This window comes from Filicampus tigris, chromosome 21 (genome assembly GCF_054856515.1).
Source record: "Filicampus tigris isolate MCC_2025a chromosome 21, RoL_Ftig_1.0, whole genome shotgun sequence".
NCBI lineage: Eukaryota > Metazoa > Chordata > Actinopteri > Syngnathiformes > Syngnathidae > Filicampus > Filicampus tigris.
The window spans coordinates 8,061,687-8,078,996 of record NC_141237.1 but is presented as its reverse complement, the minus strand read 5'-3'; the positions used below and the strand labels follow the sequence as shown (position 1 = coordinate 8,078,996).

The 17,310-nt window shown below is 42.0% G+C and overlaps 2 protein-coding genes and 1 long non-coding RNA gene across 16 annotated transcripts; 2 read left to right on the top strand and 1 right to left on the bottom strand.

The window, feature by feature from the left end:
- Positions 1–850: 850 nt before the first annotated feature.
- On the top strand, positions 851–10,393 carry waca (WW domain containing adaptor with coiled-coil a). Of its 3 annotated transcripts, none has more exons than XM_086021339.1 (13): positions 851–1,097; positions 1,276–1,306; positions 1,975–2,167; positions 4,187–4,278; positions 4,847–4,962; positions 5,046–5,164; positions 5,260–5,511; positions 5,700–5,822; positions 5,931–6,079; positions 6,885–7,009; positions 7,969–8,167; positions 8,603–8,730; positions 8,821–10,393. In XM_086021339.1, exons 1-13 carry the CDS (start codon positions 1,057–1,059, stop codon positions 8,888–8,890), a joined length of 1,638 nt encoding a protein of 545 aa, XP_085877465.1. In that variant the 5' UTR covers positions 851–1,056; the 3' UTR covers positions 8,891–10,393. The 3 variants fall into 3 exon arrangements, with proteins under 3 accessions (XP_085877465.1, XP_085877464.1, XP_085877466.1); XM_086021338.1 differs by having other exon boundaries at positions 5,928–6,079; XM_086021340.1 differs by having other exon boundaries at positions 852–975; positions 5,928–6,079.
- Positions 10,394–10,653: 260 nt separating this feature from the next.
- LOC147127469 (uncharacterized) lies at positions 10,654–15,748 on the top strand. Of its 10 annotated transcripts, none has more exons than XM_086021502.1 (8): positions 10,654–10,722; positions 11,412–11,503; positions 12,927–13,121; positions 13,347–13,450; positions 13,538–13,615; positions 13,929–13,985; positions 14,132–14,199; positions 14,271–15,748. In XM_086021502.1, exons 4-8 carry the CDS (start codon positions 13,380–13,382, stop codon positions 14,327–14,329), a joined length of 333 nt encoding a protein of 110 aa, XP_085877628.1. In that variant the 5' UTR covers positions 10,654–10,722; positions 11,412–11,503; positions 12,927–13,121; positions 13,347–13,379; the 3' UTR covers positions 14,330–15,748. The 10 variants fall into 10 exon arrangements, 8 of the variants coding, with proteins under 8 accessions (XP_085877628.1, XP_085877627.1, XP_085877625.1 ...); XM_086021501.1 differs by having other exon boundaries at positions 13,535–13,615; XR_015084522.1 differs by having other exon boundaries at positions 12,927–13,450; positions 13,679–13,985; positions 14,135–14,199.
- On the bottom strand, positions 12,959–15,792 carry LOC147127468 (uncharacterized). Of its 3 annotated transcripts, XR_015084524.1 has the most exons (8): positions 15,659–15,792; positions 15,073–15,174; positions 14,877–14,921; positions 14,323–14,453; positions 13,642–14,172; positions 13,316–13,470; positions 13,171–13,232; positions 12,965–13,090 (listed from the first exon to the last, which is right to left on the bottom strand). It is a non-coding gene; the product is annotated as an uncharacterized LOC147127468 (long non-coding RNA). The 3 variants fall into 3 exon arrangements; XR_015084523.1 differs by having other exon boundaries at positions 12,959–13,090; positions 13,316–14,172; XR_015084525.1 differs by having other exon boundaries at positions 12,959–13,090; positions 13,316–14,167.
- Positions 15,793–17,310: the final 1,518 nt, after the last annotated feature.

Below are 17,310 nucleotides of genomic sequence, written 5' to 3'. Positions count from 1 at the left end.
TGACATTTGTACGCGAGCGCACTGTGATGTATTACATTCATAAAAATGTTTTATGACACAAATACAACTTTTTCATTTATGCCAATTGAGTATCAACTTTCTGCTCCCACAATTAATTATTTGTTGGTACTTAACATAACTCGTGCTCTAAATAAATATAGATCTGTGACTAGTTTTAGTTTCAAACCGGTGTAAAAGCGGTAAGATGCCTCCCCCTAAAGGCCATGTAAGTAGAGGACGCGTGGGGTGTAAGAAATGTAGGCAATAGAAGAAGTCTTCTATTTTTAAATAAAATGCATATCACTTTTTAACCTTTTCTATTAATATAAGATAATATGTAGTCGTTGTCTTCGTAAAGTGGAATGACAGGTATTCAAGGAACTCTTGCAGCAATGTCAAACATTGGCCACAAGAGAGCAGTGTACAACAAGTAACTGCTCAACATAGGCAGGTGTAGCTGTATCTCATGGAATTATTTTTATGTTGCAAGCGTGCCAATAGTATATTCTCGCTTTGGTTACCAAAACACATGAAAAGTTGCAACTTTTTGACGGGTTTGACTGGAGTGTGTGAGTCATGCAGCTTTCGAGTCGAGGGGGGGTGAGGGACGCTTCATGGTGTGGTTGCCAAGTTTCGACAATTGTATCCTCATTGTGACGTTTAAATTGTGCTCTGTTCAATATGATTCATCGATTAAATATATACTCACACTGTAAACGTACTTTTTGCGATATTTAACACGTTGGCAAATGCTCGTTCTGAGCGTCTGTTACTTCATATCCGATCACCGTGAAGTTCGTCAATTTGTATTACCTGGCAACCCGGCTAGCACCGCACTGCTACGTTTTGTCGTGTGATCGGGAGAACCACGACCGCTGTGCGGGAAATGGACTGAGTGAGGGAGGGCGCTCTTTCCACCACTGCTGCCAATAGCATCGAAATACCTACCAGCTAGGCTCAATTTGCTGATTTCAGGTCGTCTAATTCGCAAGAAAAAAAATACAGTGCCGTCATTAGTCTTTCACATCCCACTCTAAACACACTAACACGGCATTGATGGTAATGTATGCGAGGAAACAACCGAGACTCGGCGATGGGTAAACATCCTTTTGACGTTACTTCTTCACATTTTCCTCTCGCCTATAGCTACGCTTGACAATCCGCCATTTTTTTTGACTGAAACCAAAATAAGTGTCCGGAAAGTTGCGCGTTCACTTTGAGCCATTTCTCAACGTTGCCTTCTATTCACATGTTTTTTTTTCTTTCTGATTGCAGGTGCGACCGAAGAGATTCTCAGCCCTATCAGGTACTTGGAAGCTAAACGTAGCTTGCTAGCAGCAAATCAGATTAAAATGGAAACTCCGTTTCAGGCTTCTTGGGGGCTCAACAGGCCGCAGTCAGTGCGGAAAAGTGAAAAGTAGATATTTGTTTGAAATTGCGACTCAACGCTGCAACATTAGCCCATCTGGATCCAGCTGACGGATAAACATAGTGTATAACTAGTGTATTAACAGGAGCCTGTCGCTCATTGAAGATTCAGGCGAGTTTTTCTGCAGTTCAAGATATTAGCTTGTTACCGTTAGCTCGCTGCTAGCCAGTCTGATTAAGGCCTAACCGTAATTTTTAATCTAGCAAGCGATTTGAAACGTTTCAGAATTCCAAACATGTCCGGATAAACATTAGTATGCGAGTGGTAACGTTGAAATGCATTTAATGCAGCAGTGATTTTAATCAACACCATACTCTATACGTCACATTACGTCGCAATTCGAATAGGTTTTTTTTGTCCTTTCACGTTGTCATTATCTACAAAATAAGTAATGCGATATAAGCGTTGCATAATGAGACAGGCAGTGTTTTTTTTTTGGATACACACGATCATGAAGGTTTCTACTTAGCACCCGATGATGATGAGACCTACTGACATTGTGTGATGCATGTCAGTAATGAGTTATTTTTTCAATTTTATTCTAGACTCTCAAATACTCATCCAAGAGCCATCCAGGAGGAGATCACCGACATGAAAAGATGCGAGATCACTCCGATGTCACCCCTCCCTGCAAAATGCTCCGGAGGTCTGACAGCCCAGAAAACAAACACACTGACAGCACAGGGCACAACAGAGCGAAGGCTGTGCATGTACACAGGGCCAGGGATCGCGATGGAGGTGAGGAATTAATAAACAGTTTAGATTTTAAACATCATGCCAAGTGGATTTAGTTGGTATTTTTGTTTGTCATGGAGAATTTTGGATTACAGAGCTAGCGAAAATGCTGCATGTTTTGTTGTGTGACAGCCATAATGTTCAAGCAGCCAGGTTATAGATTATCTGGTGGAGAACATTAGTAAATTGTTGCTGTGTTTACACCTGTTTTCCCTGCCTTATAGGACAGTTTGTGGTAATGACAGAAAATCACTTCTTGTTTCTAAATTGGTGCTACATGACTAGATAAAAATGAGTTACACATTTGTGTCATGTCTATGTGCTCACTACAAAGCTAGAACATTACCAACAACTGGAATGTATGTATTGTAATAAAGCTCTTTATAGGGAATCAGTGCATATTATGTGCACAAGCAATGTTTTGAACGAAAAATACATATTACACACTGTTAACAGTAACTACATTTGGAAAAAAAAAACAAGCTCAGTCCGCTACAATCAGTGTATGTCTGTGCCACCTCTTTGGCATTCGGAGACGTGACATATACGCAGTAGTGCAACAACCTTATAGATAAATTTGACATCTAACAATATGACTTGATGTGTTTTGCTTGTGTGATTCCAAATGCACCTGAAAATGCATGAAGAAAGATGTGAAAATAACGGTGTGAAAGTGATTTGAACGTCTTAATAGTGATACAAGTAGAGGGGCCATGTAAACAACATGCGGTACGGCTTTGGTTTAGAATTGTTAGCTCTGTTCGGACATCTTAATAGCAAGCATGTCTTTTTGCCAGGAGAATGAGGATAATTTGCTTGAGTCGCTCTTTTAAAGTGCACCTGATGATTTACTGGTGTTTTGTAGCCTGGTAGATTTCCAGTTAAAACTGCTGCTGGGAAGTGGGCATCGTTTACAAACACATAAACTGACAGGGAATGCCAAAGGTGTCTCAGTTTTAAGTAAAATAATCACAGTAACTAAGAAAGTCTACAGCTGAGAGCACAGACACACACGCACACACACACACACACACACACACACACACACACAGCTGCTCATGCAAGCTGGGCCTCCCTGTTAGCTGTTAAGTAAGCCAATACTGCTCTGTTTAGTCATTTTATATGCTAATTTCTGGCATGCTTTTGATTGCATGTGAATATGCTAATTTCTTGCATGCTTTTGATCGCATGTGAGTCAGCCCACCTCAGCTGAGAGATGCGAAAGGTTCTGTGATGAAGATTAACAGCAAGACAATTCACAGATGTCATTACCATTTTATTTGCTAAACGTTATCAAGCAAGTGTGTGTTTACCAACAAAGACAGGATCTCATAATCAACTGGAGATATGCAGGAGATAGTCTGGGCCAAATCAAGTGTTCCACAAAAAATGGCTTCAATATTAAACAAAAAAAAAAAAAAAAAAGTACAACTTATCCAATCTTCAGAATCTTTTTTAATAAACAGTTCATAACATTTTAACATTAACACTTCTTCGGAACGTGAAGAAGATTGGTGACCGAGTCTACTCTGTCATCTCCCTAGTACATTGCATACTTCTCAGCAAGTCTAGTTGTGTAATAGCATCTGATTTTTTGAGCACTGCAACTTTCTATGTGCCTCGGACACACGTCGGGGTACCCCTGTGCTCAACAACAACAAAAAAACATTACGACATCTTCATGTCAGGTTTTAAATAAGACATGACTGGGACTGGGTGACAGGATATCTTTTCCTTCCACTTGGTGTCACTTCAGAAATACGTTTGGCCGAAAGCTGTCATGAGCCTGCGCTCGGGTAGCCTATAAGTGATTATGAAAATAAAAATATATCACACAACACACCTAGGGCAACGACATGGCAAAAAAACATGGGGGCCGCAAAATATCATCCTGTGGGTTGCAAATGGCCCCCGGGCCGCAAGTTTTAGACCCCTGAACTAGCGTGAAATATCAACTAGAGAGAAAGCCGCGCATGAACTTTTGAATACAGCCATGAAGGAATGTGGATTTTTGTGTTGCAGGGACCAGTTATTCGCCACATGAAAATTCTCACAACCACAGTACGCTTCAAAGCTCCAACTCACATTCAAACCCCAACAAACCCTCAGACACAGTAAGTTGTCTCTGATATATGTGCTTCAGTACAACTGCTTGGATTGTTTCTTTACCATTGCTGTTGAGTGTGTCACCTTGTTGTTCTCACTTGGTGGTTGGAAGTGCTGCTCAACCTTCCCGCTTTCTAACGACTCCCCCACCTCGCTTTGAGACAGCTTCCAAAAGAGTAGAACAGCTTTCATTCTGTCTTTTCTGAGTCAACATCTGAACTTTGAAACAAGTCATGCCATGTGCAAATCTCTTCCGGCAAATGAACTGTGATTGGATCGTCTATGGTCTGTGTTTGGCTGAGATGCAAATGTTCCCGACAAAATCAAAATGTTCTTGACAAAATATCCAGAGTGTTCCTGAGAGGCGACGATAGGGGTTGGCAGCTCTGAGTATTGATTGGTAAAATGGGCATACAGCTCTTTGGAAGAGCCGTTACTTAAATTCAAAAAGCATCTGTGAAAGCTACCCAGCTTTGGCTGCATCCCACATGACATTACAACCTCTTGCATCAGACCCTTTATCATCGTTAATTGCACTCGCGTCTGTTGCCGGACTGATTCTGTTCTTTTTCCCAGACTCACGAACCAGGTGACGACTGGTCGGAGCACATCAGCTCATCTGGGAAGAAATACTATTACAACTGCCGAACAGAAGTGTCCCAGTGGGAGAAACCCAAGGAATGGCTGGAGAGGTAGCAGTTATCCATTCAAAGCACTTGATTGTGTACATGGTTGGCTCCATACTGTTATGAACGTATGCACTCATATTTGACAGAGAGCAGCGACAAAAAGAGGCAACAAAACAGACCGCAGTTGTCAACAGTTTCCCCAAGGACAGGGACTACAGAAGGGAGGCGATGCAGACATCGGTGCCGCCTGGTTTTTCTGCAACAAGTACGAATGCTGTGGATTATTATGGAATTAAAAGACATGATCTTAACAAATGGACACCCAGCAGCTACAACGCCGACCTCCTTTGTTTACTTTAGAGTCAGCACAGGTGGAGAAACCCACGACGACTCATGCGACCCAGTCATCATCTTCTGGCCCAGGGAGCTTGAACCCCTCATCGGGCACCCCGGGATCGTCCTCATCCTCTACCGTCCCCGTCTCCCCAGTCCTGCAGTCCCCTGCCCCTCCACTTCTCCAAGACCCCACTTTGCTTCGCCAGCTTCTCCCTGCACTTCAGACGGCCCTGCAGCTCAATAATGCCAGTATGGACATGGCAAAAATCAACGAAGGTGCGTGCACTCGATGTATGTACTTTCAGCGATTGAACATAACTGTCGTAAACTGGGTCACTTGTACATGTTTTTTTTTTATTTATTTATTTATTTTTTTTGGTAGTAGACAGTACGTACACAAATGCTGCATGTCAAGCTGTGTGTGCTAGCAGGCCGCTTGTTTTAGCTTGCTTTCCTTTGTTTAGTTCTGACCGCTGCCGTCACACAAGCTTCATTACAGTCGATGCTTCATAAGATCCTTACTGCTGGACCATCAGCTTTCAATATTACGACTATTCTCTCTCAAGCGGCTCAACTCTCCAGCCAAGGTAAGAGAAAGCTGTACAAATAACATAGCTTTTTCTGCCACTTAATATCGTTCGTATATTATACTTGGTCTTCATATCGTCTTCTTTTTTTTGTTTTGGCGTTCGCAGCTCAGCAGTCAAACCAGTCACCAATGTCCTTAACGTCAGATGCATCATCACCCAGATCATATGTTTCTCCTCGCATCAGCACACCGCAAGCCAATGCTGGTCCACTCAAACCTCTACTCAGCACACAGCCGGTCATCTCACTGTCAAAGGTAGGCAAGTAAGATATGTGAGAATTCAGATTTTGATAACCCAAGTGAGTGGTAATGGTACTAACAACTACACTAGTGAACTAAATTACTTATGGACTTGATACTTCACTCAGCTCTTGCGCTATTTGTTCCTACCTTGGTCAACTCTTTTGGGAAATACTGATGAAGGGCTAAATGGCAGCGTTTTGCTCCTAAAATTTGAGACAGTGCAAGTAAATTTTTCATCTACTCATGCCTGTGCGGTCAGTAAATGAGCAGATTTTTTTTTTCAATTACTATTCTTGAATATTTTTTATTGCTGACATACTTGTGTTCCACACTTCATCCCATTCATCCGTGTTGATCCAAGGGCTTTTTTCCCCCATGTTTGTTTGTTCAAACACCCAACAACACAACAATTTGCCAAGCTGCACAAAACATTTTGGCGCTGTCCTGTGAAAAACACTTTTGTCGAATTTTGGAGAGAAAAAAATAATTTTCACGTTAATGCGATGTCTAACGCGGGAACACCATTCACGTAAAAATAAGAACATTTTAAAAAATGGACATAAGTGTTTTTCACATGACGGCGACGATTTTGAAATGTTACAAGGGGCTCAAGATCGTGTAGAAAAAGGAAGCAAAAACATGTATGTTTCAAGCAGGTGGCCTCTGCATGGATACCTGTACACATAGCCTTCGCTCTGAGTGGCTGCCGTGTTGAACGGGGAGTCCCACGATGGTCTCTATCTATGTTAAAGCCCCGATTTTTAAAATGACACACGAGGATTCTATCATCGCTGCATGGCTGGTGATTCTTTTATAGGCGAGCACGCCAGCGGTCAAGCAGTCATCTCATCCCCAGCAGACGTCCCATCAGCCCCTCCCCAGCGATAAGCAGCACACTCATGATGCCACCACAGCGTCACCGCGGACCCTCCAGCGCCAAGGGTAAGAGCAAATCGACAGAAACACTCGCAGATGCCATACAGAGTAATTGTAGCCGTGTTCTTTTGTTGCCTGTGATGTAAGAGGCACGCATGTTAAAATGTTATGACAGAAACAGTACGTTTTTGATGTCACAGTCATGTGAACTGTAATCTGTTCTGTTATGACCATTATGGAAACGTGAGAAGGCCCTGGTTTTCACATTTTGTGAATACTGTTGGCTCATAAAGATGCTGATTGTCGTAAGACAATGCGGGGTTATGTCGCCATCTGCTGGTCAATAGAGGAAATGTATTGGACTCATTAATTTAGTCTGTATTTTGTGGCTCATTTTCTGAACATGAGATAAAAGTTTTGAAATGAAGTTATGAACTCACTACGGCTCATTCATAAGTGAAAATATATGTGTGCAGCGTATTTAAATTGCGGACTGATGCATAGTAATGTATGGTTAACTTGGCCAGTGTCCTGGGTTTGTAGACATATTTTGACATAATTGGGTGTAGACAATATCAAGTGGCTAGCAAAAGAAAGTAGTCAAAAATTTAAAGTAACACGCCCCTGAAGATTTATTTTCCATATTAGGCAGTGTGAGTAAATAGAGGTAGTGTGAATATCATTGACATCTGATTCCCTGAAAAAAATATTTTTAGCCGATTAATTATCAAAATAATGACGTACCCTGCACCCCGCCATATTGGACATTGTTGAACAGTTTACATAATCCCTGTGACCTTGTCTTTTTTTTTTTTTTTTTTTTTTTACTTTTTACAGCTACTGTTGCTTTTACTTTGAGTCGGTATATAGATTTCCCCCCCAAAATATATTTTACATTTTTACCCTAAAATCTTGGCAAAAGGTGGCAGATAATTCTAAATACAGAACAGAGCATTCAAAACTGCACCTACTTTGAGGCTGTTCTAACCTCATGCACTTTGCTGTGCTTCTGTTGTCGACCGCAGCAGTCAGAGGAGTCCCTCCCCAGGTCCCAACCACGTCGCACCTGGCAGCAGCAGCAATGCCCCAACATCTGCCTCTGCCACGCCCACCTCCTCGACATCTCGGCCCTCCTGCTCCTTCACACCCACCCTTGCTGCTCACTTCAACGAGAATCTTATCAAGCATGTCCAAGGTTGGCCTGCTGAGCACGCAGAGAAACAGGTTTGTACCAGTTGCGTAAATAGCATTAATTAAATTGATATTAGGAAGAAGAATGTCATTGAGTACCTAGAAACATCGGTCTTGTGACACAGGGCTTCTGCAACCATAAGTCATGATCTGAACTTCTATCGAACAATCTTCCTTAGCAATTATAATTTTTAAAAGGTACATTATTTGTAATTAATATATGACAGAAACCTGGCATTTGAACAGTGGATGTGCGTCTTATTTCTACTCATTCCATTTATTTATGTTCTGCTAGGATTATCAGTTAATTGGTAGGCAAAACAGTCACTTTTGTCAGTTAACAACACACCTAGGTCAGGTGCGTGTGTTTATGCAAGAGGAAGCCCTCTGTGGTCTAAAGACTGGCCCTATCTCCGAATTACGACAATTAGTGTATTTTATGCATTTGTCAAACCATTTGTGGTACAGGCTTCAAGATTACGCGAAGAGGCTCACACGATGGGCAGCATTTGCATGTCGGAGAACTGCACCGAGCTGAAAAACCTGCGTTCTTTGGTCCGAGTCAGTGAAATACAAGCCACATTGCGCGAGCAAAGGTAAGAATGCTTTCGCACACAAGCAACGAGTCTGTTGTCGTCCAAATAGAGAGACAATATTTTCTCTTCTTGATTTATTTTCCCCCACAGGATACTGTTTCTAAGACAGCAAATCAAAGAACTTGAAAAGTTGAAGAACCAGAATTCTTTCATGGTCTGAGAACTTCTTGTCTCAAGTCGAAGCGGGCGTTCGAGGAGGGTTAAAGAAAAAGAAAAAAAAGGGTACAGGTGGAGGGAAACCCATTGCACATAGCTGGAAGCCAGAGGCAGAGCAGTTGTTGAGTTTCTCTCGAGCCCCTTCTTTAAACACGCACACAGGAGCGGTTGTTTGTTTAGCTTTGGACCGTTTGGGCGGCAAAGAGCCAAGAAAGAAGGAAGAGCTGTTTAGAGAGGAGGGGTGATTTACAATTCTGCTTTGTAAAAAAAAAAAAAAAAAAAAAAAAAAGATTTCAAAAAAATAAATGTAGATTTCTTGTAGATGTTATCTGTTGTAAATATGTTTTGTAGAATGAAGCCATGGAAAGCCATGTCTATCAAAGCTTTTGACATCCAAACTAATCAGCGCCGAGGCGGCTACACCCTTTAGCTAGCCTTTTCCTTCATGTGCGCTCGTTTGCAGCTTCCTGTTGTCAGTTCATAGATCACACAAGGTTGTTTTTTTTTTTTTTTTTTTTTAGTCAATGACGTACACAGAAGCCTAGCTATACAGAAGAACACTGGTATAATCTGTCTTTTCCTCCACAAACCTCAACAAACTCTCAACTCTTCCCTTCTTAGCCCTCTTGGGGTGAAGTGCACTCAGGCATGATGAAGCATCACCCTTCCAGCAAAGGTCCCAACACAACTGCTCCTAATGGTTGGGTGCTGTATTTGCAGCTTCTGGTGGCCCTGCATCTCCCAGTCTTGATAAACTAGTGCCTGGTGGTGTGGTTGCGTGTGATTCCAAACGATAAAAATAATAGATGGGAAGTTGGCTTTGAATCATTCCCACACCCATTGACTGGCTTCAGCCTGGTCCTGCCACATCCTCAAGTTCCATAGGTTTTTGTTTTGTTTATATATATATATATATTTTTTTTTTTTTCCCTTTCGAGATGCAGGTTCATTCCATTGTACAGTCAACAAAGTGGACAACATTCAAAGGGTTTATTTATAAAGAGTTGTAGAGATTTACACTTTTGATTTGCACTCTGTAGGAAGGGACAAGAAGCAAACAGGCAGGTTTGGGCAGAGGTGTATGTATGGTCACAAGGTTAAAATGTGAATTGTATGTATGATAGTTAACATGTTAAACTAAAGAGAGCCCGGATTATTTTATTGGAGTGTTGGGTTTGGTTTGATATGATGCTAGTGCCTTGTTGAAAGTCTCATTCGCCTACACATCCCTCTCCTGTTGGCTTTTTTGACCTTCTGTTTGACTAAATAAAACGACAAGAAAATAAAGTAAGATATTCAACAAGCATGTCCCATCTTTGTTATTGTTTGCCCTCCACTGTTAAATCACAGGGTCCCCAAGCTGCAAAATTTTATTCCACCATGCTGTCATCTTCAAGCCTAGAACTCCACTCCACCACACATTCAGTAAAGGTGACTACATCCTTGCTTTGTATATTGTTTCCTGAAGTATATGACAGATGTAATAAAATATGTCTCTCAAGGGTCATGGCGTCTTGCCTTCTTGATGAGCTTCATTTATCAATAGGCCAGCAAGCCACATTATGATCACTTGCAAAATGCAGGGTGGCCACAAAAACTCGTGTACAGACTTTATTGTCTCATATATGTGTTTCCATTTTAATTTTTTTCCTCTCAGTTAAGATGCACATTACTTTGTGTTTGACCGACGGAAGACAATACAGTATAAGATAACAATGCTTGCTAAATGCCCTTGCGAGTTCCTGTACAGTAGGTGGCGATATACAAAAACGAAGAAGCAGGGTACATATCCGGTTCAATTAGCAGGTCTTCCAGTGACTACCAGCCGTGTTTTAGGTGAGTAATTTAAACATTTTAAAACTGTATTTGCTGTTTATATATAAATGTATGTATGCACGTATGGAGCATAGCTACGACATTTAGGCCCTAGTTTGTTTATTATTACTCGCTACGTCACTGGAAGCACGCTAGCTATCGTAAAACAATAACAAAGGTTGCTCAATCAAGGACAACGTTTGGTTTCAATGCTGTTTTGTATGTTTTCTACACTAAAGCTGATGTCCACAATAGAGGGGTGATGGCTTCTCATATGGGGAGAAATTTGTCTCAAAATTATTCACATAAATATATCCGTGATTTTCGCGTTTTCGGATGCACAAATGTATAAGGAAAGGAATGACATGAAGAGCAGTTGTTGCCGGTTGTAGTATTTTTACTTTTTGTGCACGGTTGAACATTGTTGAGCTACTCAATATTTTAGCACGTAAACGCAGTATTTTCAGTGGGAGGACTTTGAAGCCCTGGTTGACCAGTTGATTGAATGCAGCATGAATTGTTCATTGGAAGTCGGGTGTGGAGAGAAAGCCACCAGCTGACTACTCACACAGATGCATGACTTGTGTGGGCACATTTGGAAATGTACGTGTTAAAAGTGAAACTATACCACTTTATTTTAATCATAATATGACTTGGATCTTAAAAAAAGGTCAACTTTTTATGTACCCCGCTTTTGTATTTGTTTTCAGGCTGACCAGATGGAGGAGGCTTGGGGCTCAGAGGTGCAGCCGACAGACTTGTGGGACATGCGGAAGGGACATCAACCTGCATTTCGGCCCGTGTGAGTATTAAGCAGTGTTGTGTGCTTGAGGAGCTGATGTGTTATGTCACATTGCACCACAAGGTGGATGTGAGTGCGCCGACCTCTCTCTCACTCAACTTAAGCTTATGCCTCACACATAGACAACACGAACATCGTCAGACACTTCTGGACATGTTTTTAAATGACAATGGTGTGGGCCAAGTCAGTTGAAAAAATAATGGAATATTTTTCTAAAAGTATATTTTTTACTAACTTGGTTGACATGAGTGTTATTTCAAAACATGCCCAGAAATGTGTGATGATGATGATGTGCAGTAGGCGGCACTTAGTTTTTGTCACAGTGAGAGATGTCAGATGTGCTCCCGTCCCCCTTGGTGCCACATCTACTAAATTTGCGTGTCATTCGAAGTAAGTGACATCACACATGAGCTCGTCAAGCACACAACACTTAAACTGCTTCCATCAACGGCCTGTTGTCAATGTTTGTGTGTGCAACTTGAGTTAGCCCACACAAACATTGACTGTAAAATGCTTTTAAATTGCCATGTTAGCTTTTCAGTACAATAAATTGTTCAATTTGAATATGAGTCTTTGGGTTTTATTGGTAAATCTGCCCTCATTTGAAGCCTTTCATGCATGCTGGTCACTGCAGTGGAAAACTCTTCAAAGGCTGCTTGAAGTCTTGAGGTGAGAGTTGCACATCAGTCACTGCTACTGTGGACACAAGTGTAACATCACTATTCCTGTTTGTCTCCTCATGACTCAAAACTCGAGAAATCTTTAAATTCATCGAGCTTTGAGTCATGTGAGATGGAGGGGAACAGTAAAAGACTTGTGTCCCATGTAGTGACTGAAGTGCAACTTTGACCTGAAGACTCAAAAGTGCCGCCGAAAACCTATCTGCTGCTAGGACCGCCTCCCAACTCCGCCCAATTTTGCTCCCACCAATCGTGGTGTGGCTCAAATTTGCATAACCAATCAGAATGTAGTAATTTGCATAGCCACGCCCACTTTTGCTAAACCGACCAATCAGAGAGCTCCGTAACATACATGGCCACGCCCACTTTGGATCCATCCAATCACAGCGCTTCTCATTTGCATACACACGCCCACTTTTCAACCAATCACAGCATTTGATCCCCATTGCTCCACCCACTTCAAGAGCCATCAGCGAATCAGGGAGCTTCATTCCAGCCTAGCCGCGCCCACTTTCTAGTATTTCTTCCCCCAAAATCTTTTGAAAAAAAATTTACAGAAAAAAAATTCTGGGGCAAAAAAATTCTGGGGCAAAAAAATTCTGGAAAAAAAAAATGTAGAATTTTTTTTTTAGGTTTTTGTTTTTTTAATTTAAGATTCATAAAGTTAGATTTTTATGATGTGTTTAAGAATGGAGTTGAGAGTTAAAGTGTTGTTTGTAAATCAAGCTTTATTTATTTTGCAGAGTAGACAATCACAAAGCATAAAAAACAAGTTGCAAGTTGGATGACAATCTGCTTGTTGCCGCTTGGTGAAGTGGTCGGCCAGCCAGAAGAACGAAGACAAGCGTCGGGACCTTGCTTGGTGAAGTGGTCGGCCAGCGAGAGGAACCTGGACAAGCGTGTGGACCTAAGACAAAAAGACATCCGTCAGTCAAAAGTTAAGTCAACGTATGGTGCAGAAAAATACGTTTTGGGCTTGTAGCCTACCAGCAATCCAGACAAGTGTTCACAGCTGCTTTATGGTGGAAGCTGATCATGTTCCTCGCTGCCTAGAAAGGGGAAGAAAAAAAAACAATTTGATCAAAAAAGTTGTCATGAGGATTGTGCAATGGAAAGCATTTAAAGAGCATACCGTCTAAGTGTAAATGTCTCCCACTTCACAGGCTGCCCCAAAGTTTGGCTTCAGCACCTTGTGGATGAGGAAGCAACAAGAAAAGCTAAAGTGTTGCTGGAATGCAGCTCTGCGCTGGTCTCGGGCTGTGAGGAGGTACTTGATCGTGCGCCACACTGGACACAAGAACAAAAATTCAACTTTGTCGAGACAACTGGAACACTACCTTTTTCTTACCAGCAGTGGGCTCATCCTCATGCAGACGCACTGGGTCACGTTTCACCTTGGAGCACTCCAGTGGCTCCATCTGCATGACAACATGTGAGTAGACACCAATTATGACTTACCAGAAACGCAGTTACGTCTGACTGTACGCTTCTGCAGGAGCTCTTCATTAATGCAGTCATCGTGAACACCATGGCAAGATTCTTGCTGCGCACCATTCAAGTTGGATGATGTGAAGTCGACAGTTGGCCAGCAAGGAGCGCACCGGCTAGTGTGTGGCCCTAAGCCAAAAGACATGAGAGTCAAAGCTTGTAGCATCAGCAACTGCCATGGCATGAATGTAGTGTTGTACCTGTAATGACAAGGAACATGGCGACTCATTTTGGTTGACTTCACCTTTCTCCTGCAGCAGCTGGTCGAGCGCGATGAACATTGAAGAGCAGGCAGAGCTCCTGAAACTGGACTGGTGAGGAGACTTCTCCAGGATGGATAAAAAAAACGAGACCAGTCAAGCTGCCATTTAGAATATTTATTTGCACGTCTCAACACTGACAATGTAGGCAGCTTTGAGGAGCTTCCACACGTTTCTGTAGCATTTGTCTCTTTGCCCAGCAGGTCGAGAGTCCCAGGTGGCACTCTTACTGCAAGCTGCACTGCATGCAAAGTCAAAGAAAAAGCAGGTGAATCCTCTTAAAACATCAGTTTTTTGTAGCATGTTGATCTTGATGCTATGTTTCCTGATTGCCTGCAGCAGCACCACCGAGACCAAGTACTGTGATTCAGTTTTGGCAACACGTCCGAACCTTATAAGAGGAGGTCACAAGTTGATCCATGCTGAATGGATCAGGTTCTTCAGCGCCACCAGGCGGACAGGAGCAGGACAGTTCATACATCACAGTCTTGATTCACAGCTCTCAGTGAAGCTCCACCATGACTGCAGAAAAAGAGTGAAAAAAAGTTGGCAATTGATGCTGCTGGAAAGTCACCAGGTCTCCTCACCCTCCTTCAGCCTCATCCAGAATCTTGGCTGGGGCTTCTTCCTGCAGCAATACAAGTCCCCCCCCCCCAAAAAACAAAGTGTCATTGAGTGCATGACTCGGGTGTATCAAATCCAGGTCTAGAAAGCAAAACCCCTGCCACAGTTTGGCTTTAGCCACAGGTGTTTCTACTCAACCAGCAGGTAACGAGCTCCCCGGAACTGGTTGAGTAGAAGCACATGTGGCTAAATCCAAACTGTGGTAGGGTTTTGACTTTCTGTACCTGGATTTGACACACCTCTGCTGATTGATTGTATCAATCATGGTTAGCGCCTGCTGAAATAAACATTCGTACATGTATAAAAGCATGTGTGTTTTACCAGTGAGGAGAGCAGAGCTGGACGTCTCTTCAACAGCATGGTGGCCTGAAAGACATGGTAACAAGCATGCTACTTTTAAATGTTCAGGCTTGTAAGCTAGTGGCTTAGCAACCTGCCTTTTCAAGTGAGCCATTCTAAGTGTTATTAATTAGGGCCACTGTGTTAAAGATGTGAGCTCGTAGAAAGAAATACTCACAGATACTCAATTTCGTCTGTTTAAAAATGATATCTTGTATATTAAAAACACAGGATTCTGCCATTCTGCTGTCAATCTGGCCGTTCTGTTTGAAATGCAAACCTGTGGACAAAAAAAAACGAGACAATTAGATACACTTGATTAAAATGGGTTACTTCTGAATCCACATAAAAACGTACAGGAAGTCGGCCTTTTTACGGTCCATTTTATTTTATTTTTTGCACCAGTGGACAGCCCAAAACGGCGCTTTCATCCAGATCGATGCTGGGGGAAAAAATGTTTGCAAATGCTTCGATAGTCATCGTCCCACGAAGTGCCTGCAATGCTGTTGAACAAACATGAACTTAACCACGGTTAAAAACGTAAATTATTGCGTTCAATAATTTAATCAGCATGTACGCCCATAAAATGAGTTTTAGTGCAATTTATTTAGGGTCGTAGAAGACGATAATTGCCAACGCTAGACGTTTTAGCTTAGCATGTTAGTGCTTAAAAAAAAAAGCCAAAAGTGTTACTTTACGTCCAAGGTGTGCAAAAGCAGTGAAGCCGTTTGAAAAGGCTTTTAATGCATGAACAGTACACTCACCTTGTCTTAAGTTTTCGATGATCTTGTGGAGATGCGTGCGGAGGAGCAGAAGGACAAGCACAACCGGAGCCTGTCAGAGGTGAGAAAGAATGATTAGCGCGTTTGTCCTGACTTAAATAGGTTTCCGGTGATTACGTCACTTCCCGAAAAAAAAAATGAAAAAGAAAACTTTTACTTTATGCAGAAAGCAGATTGCCAAGGAGGAGTTTGACATGAAAAAAACGGGAGGACATAACACAATTCAAGTAACCTGACATCAAAGGGATTCGAACCCACTTTGCAATGTAGGAGACGTCAAGTCGTTTACCACTCTACTATCGCACCCTTGCACTCGTTTGGTCTCTTAGTCATAGTCATCAACGAGTTCAAGCAGTGGGAGAATAATGTTCAGATTAAGGTATAAATACAGAAAACCGAGGCTACGTTCAATATCCAATTTGGTACAATGGTTAGTGACAACACGTAGTGTTCTGGAGACCCGGATTCGGTCCTTGTGCAGCCCGTAATTTAATTTGTAAATGGACCACAGAGTGAGGATCGAACCCGAGTCCCCGGAACCACAGTGCAAGTCTTATACCATTTTGCCATTCTGATGGAAAAATTGCAAAATTTTTGGATGTATTTATCGTATATGCCCACTGTTCGTGCCAATAATTACAACTAACCACCAAATTCCAAAGTATCCAGTTTGGTCCAATGGTTAATGACAAGGATTAGTCTTCGGGAGACTCGGATTCGAATCTTACTATGTTCTCCGTTTAATTCGTAAATGGAACACAGAGTGAGGATCGAACCCGAGTCGCCGGAACCACAGCGCAAGTCTTATACCGTTTTGCCATTCCGATGGAAAAATTGCAAAATTTTGGGATGTATTCATCGTATATGCCCAATGTTCGAACTAATAATTACGACTAACCAACGCATTACAAAGTATCCAGCTTGGTCCAATGGTTAATGACAAGGATTAGTCTTCGGGAGACTCGGGTTCGAATCTTACTTTGTTCTCCGTTTAAATCGTAAATGGAACACAGAGTGAGGATCGAACCCGTGTCGCCCGAGTCCCACTCCAAGTCTTAGACCATTTTGCCATCTTGACGGAGGACTTTCAAAAATTTTGATCGTATTTATCGTACAATGCTCAACAGCAAATTCCTTGCAGGTCTCCAAGCAGTTTCGAAAAAAGGAAATACATTTGGAGAGATGGTTGGCATCCCTCTTGAAGTGGTCATTTGCACTGTCCCCTGCTGGACTAAATCACACCACTAAAATCTAAAAATAATCCCACCAGTGTTTGCAAATTGCTAAATTCATGATGTCACCCATCAGGAAAGATTTAGCAAATTCAACTTGGTTTGGAATTGAAGACAAAAATGACAAAGAGTCATCGAATGATTGTTACTTTGCTTTATTGGTGATTGTGAATAAAGTGCTTGAATAAATCAAGTGTCTTCTTGTCTGCTTCAGTCAAAAACAAAACATCCACACACACAGTCACAAATGTTAAATTCAGTTATTTTAAGATGCTGTGATAAGACATTTTTACGCCTTACTATACATGGTCATTTCCCACCCAAAAAAACTCCTTACTATATACATGGTCGTTCCCCCCGGCCCCCCAAAAATTTACTATACCGTTACTATACATGGTCGTT

What these genes read in the sequence shown, in the direction of transcription:
- waca (XM_086021338.1), top strand. Translation starts at nt 1,057, where the DNA reads ATGGTAATGTATGCGAGGAAACAACCGAGACTCGGCGATGG. An exon ending in GGCCAGGGATCGCGATGGAG is followed by an intron (nt 2,168 to 4,186) that starts GTGAGGAATTAA and finishes TTTGTGTTGCAG; the next exon opens with GGACCAGTTATTCGCCACAT. An exon ending in CTGAGCACGCAGAGAAACAG is followed by an intron (nt 8,168 to 8,602) that starts GTTTGTACCAGT and finishes TTTGTGGTACAG; the next exon opens with GCTTCAAGATTACGCGAAGA.
- LOC147127469 (XM_086021494.1), top strand. Translation starts at nt 13,329, where the DNA reads ATGTCTCCCACTTCACAGGCTGCCCCAAAGTTTGGCTTCAGCACCTTG. An exon ending in CTCCATCTGCATGACAACAT is followed by an intron (nt 13,616 to 13,928) that starts GTGAGTAGACAC and finishes TTTCTCCTGCAG; the next exon opens with CAGCTGGTCGAGCGCGATGA. An exon ending in GAGCTCCTGAAACTGGACTG is followed by an intron (nt 13,986 to 14,131) that starts GTGAGGAGACTT and finishes CTCTTTGCCCAG; the next exon opens with CAGGTCGAGAGTCCCAGGTG.